The sequence below is a fragment of the Stigmatopora nigra genome, chromosome 5 (genome assembly GCF_051989575.1).
Source record: "Stigmatopora nigra isolate UIUO_SnigA chromosome 5, RoL_Snig_1.1, whole genome shotgun sequence".
NCBI classification, from domain to species: domain Eukaryota; kingdom Metazoa; phylum Chordata; class Actinopteri; order Syngnathiformes; family Syngnathidae; genus Stigmatopora; species Stigmatopora nigra.
Window position 1 is genome coordinate 17,029,174 of NC_135512.1, and position 8,658 is coordinate 17,037,831.

The window sequence follows — 8,658 nt, forward strand, 5'->3', positions numbered from 1 at the left end:
ATATATATATATATATATATATATATATATATATATATATATATATATATATATATATATATATATATATATATATATATATATATATATATATATATATATATATATATATATATATATATATATATACTTTTACAGCCTCCAAAACTGAAGCTTTTCAAAGTAAACTGATTTTCTGAGTTTTGAAATTAAAACAAGGGATTTCTTGAGTTATGTTGATTTGTGTGTAATGACCCTATACAATGTGATGGTTTAATACTTCATCTTAAATTGTTAAACTCCTTTATTTGATATTCAAATGTTTTGTATAGTATACAACAAGAAAACAAATATTTAAGCACTTTGTTATTTTAGCCACCAAGCCCAAAGTGGACAAACGGTTTTCCACACATTCCGAAAGTAATGGTAAACAGCACGATCACAAAAATTTGATTAAAATAACCACTATAGATACAATGATTGTAAGACCAACAGTAAAAAATGTTTTGACTTGACTTTGTCTCCTACATTTTGCAAAATGGTGTCACACTATCAAACAAAAAGGAAACAAAACCTAAAGATCATATCAGATGAAACTCATTCCTCAGATATTTTATTGTCGGGATCCTTTGGTTTTGGCGGTCCTTGTATATATGGCTGTACTTCAGTTGACCGTGGGAACTTGATTCAAGCTGTATTCCTTTGCTTTGAGCCGCAGGTTTGCAATACTGTTAGCCATGTTCATTCCCTGGGAAGTATTAGGGTTGGAGCAATTAGGTGGATAGGTGGCCATGGCACTGGAAGAAATAAGAGGGGAAAATAAGAGATGTAAAAGGCTTACGCCAATGTTACTTACAGATTACAGAAAGTAATACAAACTCTCAGAAAAATCATGTAAAAATATTCAGTTAAAGCCAGACATATACACACACATTGCAAAAACACAAGATGGCGCCGTAAGGCGGCAGCCGGTGGCAGTAGCTCTGTCCACTCTTATCTGTTTTTTGCACTTTACAGTCTTTCGGTCGTTTTACATTTTAATATTTCTTAATACATTCCTTTTATTTTACTTTGTATTTTATATGTTATACTTTATTTTTTACAACTTTCATTGTTCTGTTCTGGCTTTTTTCTGCTAGTTCTTTTTTGAAACTATTCAGTCATGGCAACGTGTCAAGTCAACTATGGAGAAGATATGTCTGCCCCCCAGACCAACAGAGAGCAGAAAAAAAACAATCAAACTCACCTCACTTCCCTTCCTGAGGTCATAGGTCATGAACCAGTATATAAGTTCAGTAGTCCAGCCTTGAAAGACAAGACAGGCAACAAAGGAACCAGAAATCGTAACTAGACAATTAAACTACGTGTATAAATGCAACAAACTATATGTATACCCCGGGGTGTCTAAACTTATCTCAAGATGAAAAGAAACAACACATTTTACTACATAGTGTGTGTCCAGGCTGACAGCCGTAACACCATGCCATGGAGCACACTTTTACTTCTTAAATAATTTCCCATTATTTTAGGAAATAAATATTATTTTTCTGTGGTAGGATTTCTACTATTTTCTACTATTTCTTCTGTTCTTAATTCCTGTGTTATTCCTAAATGAATGTTATAGCTAACGTATATGCTCGTCGAGGTTGAAAAACGTGTACACACACACGACCGGGGGCGGGGCGAGCGCGTCGGCGCAACGTCTGGTCGACTGGCTATCCGGTCGTCTAACTATCTGTTCGGCTAACTATCCTTTTGGCCAAACGACCCCTCGGCGAACTGTCCTTAGGCCAAAAGTACGTCGGTGAAACGTCTTTAGACGAATCGCCCGAGTACCACCAGAAATATTCTTTAGACCAGATCACACGCAACTGGTAGGATCAAATATTAGTACCAATTAGATGCCAGCTGATTGATGCTTAGTTTGTTTTCTCACAACCATAAGTTGCATTCTTTGTGCTTTCCTTTCACTTGAATTATGTCACATCCTTGCTTCCTTCTGTCCCCCTTTTTAAGGTTTCCAACCTAATCCTTTCAGCAACAACTAATTCTTTCCTATCAAAAACTGAGCGAACTTCAATAAAATTATAAACTGGAAGGATTTGAGTTGTTCTTGTGAGAAGATCGGGGCCCCTTTTCAAGTTTGGGGCAAAATCTGAAGAAGGTAGAGGAGAACTTGACACGCTATCATACACATGGGATTAGCTGTGAACAATACGCAGCAGAAGGAGCAACACTTCAATGCTGCTGGAACTCCAGAGCTGGATGCTTCAGACCAACCTTTCCATCTATTATTATGAAGAAAGTTAGAGACCTCCCCGATAAGAATCAGCGAATCAGTTGGCGCTTACCAGGCCGGAAACGGAGTCAGCTCCAGACTACTGAGGGACTGTGCGGGTAAGCTTGGAAGAAGGACTCTGCATATTTCAACCTCGGTCACAGTCTGCAGAAGTTCCCCATCGTGTGGAAGACTTCTTATGTGTGGTTCCAGTTTTATCTAACTCTACAACATCTTTTTCTTGTGACTCAAACCACGCCTACAAATTATGGAAGAAATTTAAGGGGAGAAGCAGAACTAGCATAATGGATTGGCCAGCACAGTCACAACATCTCAACCCCATTGAGCCGTTGAAGCTTAACTTTTGAATGGTAATGTGCAGTAATACCCTGATAGACAAGCAATTTGAGTAAAATTTTGAGCAAATATTTATCTTGATATAAGACACATTTTCATGTAAGAATTTTGTCTTTGTTTTTCAAAGTGCACTTGAAAGAACATTGTCTGTTGTCCTGGCGGGAGGAAATATGCTTTGGATGAATTAATACAACCAAATGACGTTGCTTTCTATTGCTTTAAGGGCATGCAAATTAAGAGAACTTTAACTTAAAATTCATAGCATTTCAATGATGGGGTTAATACGCCTGAATGTTACAGTGATAACGAGTGGCAATAACAAGCTTAGATAAGGGGGGAAAGGAGAAATTCTCCAAATTCCAAATTCTGGCTTAGAAACAGGTTATATTAGTCGCTTTGGGTTTTGACAGGATATGTCGGTGCATGAAATCTGGGATATTTTGGGAATTGGGGACCCCATATCTAAAACAAATTCGAGACAAATGTGTAAATAGGCTCTATTTGGCGCTGGATGCCCAAATTCCAGTGGGGCCTTTCATGTTTTGAAACAAGTGACGCTTTAGGTAGATGGGTTGTCTATGAACAAAATGGGATGGGCAAAATTTGACGGTGATCGAGGTTGCCAACGCTAATGTGGGGAGTGAGCAGTGCCGTGTTATTTTGGTTCATAGAATTTGGACTCAAGGCGACGTGATAAAGGCCATAGGCGTCATGTTGCATAAAATAGGCGTGGAGGAATTTGTCTTAAAAATGGGGTAGATTATCTTATCACCTGGATGGAGTGGAAACAAATTTGGATGGCCGGGTTAAAAGGTGATTGGCCTACTATTAGAGGGAATTGGGATTTTCCAAAAACCTGATTAGGACATGACGGCTGTAAAAATAAAAACCTTAGATGTGAAACTATTGCCACCTCAATTCTGGGAACAAAAAGCTAAACCGGTTGCATTAAAAAGGGTCTAACCTTATGTGAAACATGAAGGTAATTTTTTTTACAAACGGTTAAAATGCTAGAGTGGGTGTGTGTGTCTTCAATGATCTACTAATGAATGCGGGGTGGATCCAGACCTTCCGGAATGTGGGGTATTCCTGGCGTCCTCGAGAATTAGATTTTCTCCGGGTACTCCAGTTTACTCCCACAAAATGAAATTATGGATGCTAGACTGGTTGAACACTCTAAATTCTTCTGCTTATGAGTGTGAGCGTGAATGATGGTTTGTCTTTTTGTGTTTCTGATTGGCAGGCCACCGAGACATAATCTATCAATAAAAGATCAAGGTTGAAAATAATTTGGGCTTGAGTCAAGGGAAGTCATATGTCTCGACAAGGGGGGTGGTGGCCTTGCTACAACGGCACTACAAGGCTTATGGTTTAAATCTATATGCTACATATCCATTACAAAAGATACATATAGATTTTATTGTATTAAGTAAGATACCATTCCACGATATGGAATTCCAGAAACTATCTATAGTGATAATGGCACCCATTTTGTTGATATAATAATTGAAGAAATGGGCACTATGTTTCATATTTCGTTGCGAAATTATTGCACCTACCATCCACAATTGGCGGACCTTATATGAAGTCCTGTTTGGTAGACCTTACAAATTGCTATTATTCACTATACAATGACAATTGCATGATGAGGCAAATCTAGCAGAAAAAAAACACACCAAATTTAGACTATCAGAGGGAGATTTTGCTTCTCAACAGGAAACGGACGATGCGACGGTGATTCTTGAAGACTGGGTGCTGATCAAATCAAATTTCCAGACATGCATTCGATATTGCAACGTCCCGGTTGCCATACAAGGGATCAATCTATGGTGGGAAATATTTGTGGTACATTAACAGCACAAAATTGGAGATTGGGATTTTTATTTTTGAGAAAAGCCTTGTTGCAGAAATTGGTCAAGATTGGAAGGCTTGGGCTGACATATTAACTTGTGAAATTTATTTCTGAAACAGGGATTTCCCAAACGGGGGATAATTGGGTGCTGTTGATGGAGTGCAAAGAAGAGGGGCAAGCACTATGTGGAGCTACTTTGGAAAAAGGGTGGTCTCAATTGAAACATTGAGGGGATGGGTAAGATAAACTTTCTGACTTAAGACAAGGGAAACACCAATATTGATTGGAAAGATTATTGCTCAACAAGCAATACCATAAAACTATTGGAAACTCTTTTATATTGGGTTTGACGTCTCCATATGGTTTCAATTCAGACTAAACCATCTTACAAAGGATTAGAACAAACTACCAGACAAGGGAAAAAGTAGCTCGGATCTAACAACTCCCTCAATCACCATTCTTTTGAGGAAAAGTGTTTTTACAAATGAAAAACGTGTCCTACTTGTACAGGAAAAATATTGAAACAGTGTTTATCCTGTTACGCAGTAAATAGGAAGTCAATTTTTCCACTGTTTAATCATTTTGGTGGTCTGAAGCTGGGGGCGATAAATGAGACGTGGTGTACCGGCATTCTAAAACAAACTACACCCCTGATACCACGTTCTGGCCTATGGTGGTGGTGTGGTAGATAAATTATACGACTCCTGCCGAAACGCGGATACAATTGGCTGCTCAGAAATCTGGTGTGGTGAAGGGTCCCTCCCGACATCGTCGAGCGGCATGGAGGGAAGGAGATCCAACATACATTGATGCGATTGGCCTCCCCCGGGGCGTCCCAGATGAGTATAAGCTGGCTAATCAGATCGCAGCAGGATGGGAGTCCAAAAACAAAAATGTGGATGAGGTAAATTACCTGCATTACAATGTCCAAAACCTTGGAAATTATACTGAACAGGGATTCGTGGCCATAAAGGAGTGACGGGCAGCTACCAGTCTGATGGCGTTCCAGGATCGCATAGCGGTGGAGATGCTCCTTACGGAGCAAGGGGGCGTGTGAGCAAAATGTTTGGAAAACAAAGTTGCACCTTCATACCGAACAACACGTCATCCGATGGGTCCCTAACCAGAGCCATTAGTGGCCTGCAGACACTAAAGCCGTAATATGCAAAAGCAGTCTGGAGTAGAATTATCCGCTTCACAGACTGGGGGTATAAGACCTTTGGAAAATGTAAGGATTTGGCCCAATCTGTTGTGTTCTGTAGCCATATATGCTACTACCTTGACATTGTATGGGTGTTGTCTTATCCCCTGTTTGAGCTCCTTGCTAAGCCGACTTATAACTACTGCAATTGCCCCTACAAATTCTAAATTACACTAATTATATCTCTGCTTATGAAACGTACCGGGGAAAACAGCGAGGCCCAGGAGTACGGTAATTCCGAGGACCAATTGGACGAATATGATCATGTTCTTTCTCTTTCAGACCAGCCATGGGAGTAAGGAGTAGGCGGGAAAATCACAGTCACCCGACATCACCATTTCGTGATTACTAAGAAATGATTAATAACATACATATAAAAACGGGGAAATGTTGGGTTTATTCTGTATTACTATTATACATATATGTGTAGTAATTCATTTCTTTGTTAAATCATTAAAAGTCTTTCTATTGTTCGGCTCGAGGTCATAAACTGCCGCCTAGTCCACTCTCACATGGACTTCTCCAAGGATTGTTGACGCTAAATCTCACCCAGTATCGGGCTGTGAGGGTTGTTGATTGGGCAAGGACTCGGGATATCTTCCATTTCCATAACAAAGATGTTGTTTCTGCCACGTCCATAACACTCGTGACGCACTTCGGGCTTCTTTATGTAATTGTTATATGATTGTTAAGTCAAATGAAGGCGTGATTGTTTTTATTCAAAATGCCTTAAAGCTGTACGCGAAATACGGTTCGAGAGGATACTTTTGAAGATCTCCTCCCTTAAGGTTTATTATCCGTGATCCAATCTCTTTAATTAAATGTCAATAATTGAACAAGATGTTTGCCTGCAGTTATTGATAATTACAAACAAGGGTAATTATTAATGAACCTATCAGTCCTGTTCTCCTCAATCATTTTTATCTTTTTCCCTTTGAGATCCCTGTCTTATCACACACCCACTGGTTTGTTTAAAACAGCTACCGGCCGTCATTCCCACCCTGCTTATAGAAACATTGTCGTGTTGGTCCGCCCACAAGAATCATGGTAAAACAAAAATTATATTTCCATTTTTAATTTTTTAAAAGCTGCAGGGAGCCATTAAGGCACCACTAACTATGGGTTGCTGACCCCTGGTTTTGGGGGTAGTATTAAATTTTGTACAATGGATTATGCAAATTCAATGTAAATTGTGTCTCTAATATCCAAAAAACAAGTGACACGTCACTGTTGTAGCTGTCCTTGTCAATCACATCATCTTTTGCATCAGCGTCGAGTGTTTGAGTGAGTTCACGTTCATCGTCGCCAGGATTGGCTCGCCATTGCTGGAGAAGTGCAAACCAGTCTGAATCGAGCCGTCTGACCTAAAACAATGGATCTGGCAATCCGTTGAGCTGTACAGAGCGTTGGTCAGTCCGCATCTGGAACGACTTGATGATCAGATTATTCGGCTGATTATCCATCCATTTTCAATCCATTTTAGATAAACTCCCATTGTTGGTGCTCGCATGTTGCCGAATTTGGTGGAGCTCTTCTCACCGTGCAACATCCAGTTCTCGTAGAACTGTCGGACTTTGGCCTTGAATGGGGTGTTTCAATAGACCTTGGGTGGCCTGTATTCATTTGGTGAAACCTCCTGGAATCAGGGACACATCAATATGGGGCCTCTTCAATTGCTTCTTGCTGCCATCGCTAAGTTGACAACAGTATGTATCCCAGGCAAGAAGACGCTTGCCATCTGACCATCTTCTCAGGCTGAGAAAAACCTCTATTTCACCGGCATGCTACTCTGTTTTTCAAACCTTCCTCCGTAGTGACGTTGAATTAGAGGGTGCCATTATAATTTTTCAATTCTGCCACCAAAGTGCTGTTCCTTTCGAGGTGGCATTCAAATAGTGGTGCCGCTAAAATAAAGGTTTTAGGGTGAATGAAATATGTTTGTTTGCGTGCTTGTGCATGCGTGCATCTGTTTGTGTGTAAGTGATCACGAGAGTTAAGTTGGAAAGAATAGATGGAAATAGGTGTGAAACTAAATGGTCCATGGCACATTGAGCCTTGTTCTGAATGAAAATGTGTCGCAAAATGTGTAGCTTTTTGTTTAATACATTGAAAAAAAGCATATATTTTTATAGATAACATTGTTTCATATTTTTGGTTATACAGTGATTAGGTGATATAACTATGTAATGGATACACTATTTAACCTATATTGAGGATTGATTGAAATGTTTTTGGAAATGGTGAAAAAATATTAAAGTGAGGCAAACCTGTATGTAGCAGTGTTACCCCAGGAAAGATAATCATTTGGGCGTGGTGCAGGGCGTGGTACAATTGGCTGCTCCACAGCCGTAACCTCTCCGGAGTAGGATTTCAACAAGGAAGCATTCTTGCTGGCCAGCATGGCACGTTCATTTCGACGGAATTTAGCTCGCCGATTTTGAAACCAAACCTGCAATGAGACAAAAATAAAATTAACAAGCAAATGGGTCTGGCTTCGCCAGTCCCACCTGCTTGGGGGTATTTTGGAAATCTATTTGCGTAAGGAGTCTATGAATGTATGAATCAGGAACGCCAGATTTAAATTATGCAGCCGATGTGAACCAATTGGCTGAATCAAACCAGGAGAGACGTGCCTTTTGCTTAGAGGACGGCCGCTGCCACAATCAGAATCCTCTTCCAGAGGGAAACTGTCTTTTTGGTGTGGAGAGGCGTGTGAGGGGGCCACAAAGTTTTATCACTGCATCAGCAGATCTCATGTCTCATCTCATCTAATTTTCTGAACCGCTCTTTTCTCACCAGGGTTGCGGGGGTGCTGGCGCCTATTCCAGGTGACTTTGGGCCACAGGTGGGGGACACCCTGAATTAGTGGACAGCCACTGATGGGTCTTCTGTGTTGCGTGGACGCGCTCGACTTCTCTGACAATTAACCATATCCCTGATCTGCATGTTAGCCAAGTCTCTTGAATTAAAAAAAATGTTGAAAATTCATTC

General features: G+C 40.2%; 1 protein-coding gene across 1 annotated transcript; it reads right to left on the bottom strand.

The window, feature by feature from the left end:
• Positions 1-265: 265 nt before the first annotated feature.
• LOC144197250 (paired mesoderm homeobox protein 1-like) lies at positions 266-8,410 on the bottom strand. Its single transcript, XM_077717926.1, has 3 exons — positions 8,406-8,410; positions 7,935-8,174; positions 266-776 (listed from the first exon to the last, which is right to left on the bottom strand). Exons 1-3 carry the CDS (start codon positions 8,408-8,410, stop codon positions 644-646), a joined length of 378 nt encoding a protein of 125 aa, XP_077574052.1. The 3' UTR covers positions 266-643.
• Between the last annotated feature and the right edge of the window lie 248 nt (positions 8,411-8,658).

Excerpts from the sequence above, each read along its gene's own strand:
- LOC144197250 (XM_077717926.1), bottom strand. Across the intron at positions 777-7,934 it reads GGTAACACTGCTACATACAG|TGCCATGGCCACCTATCCAC; the intron begins GTTTGCCTCACT and ends TATTTCTTCCAG.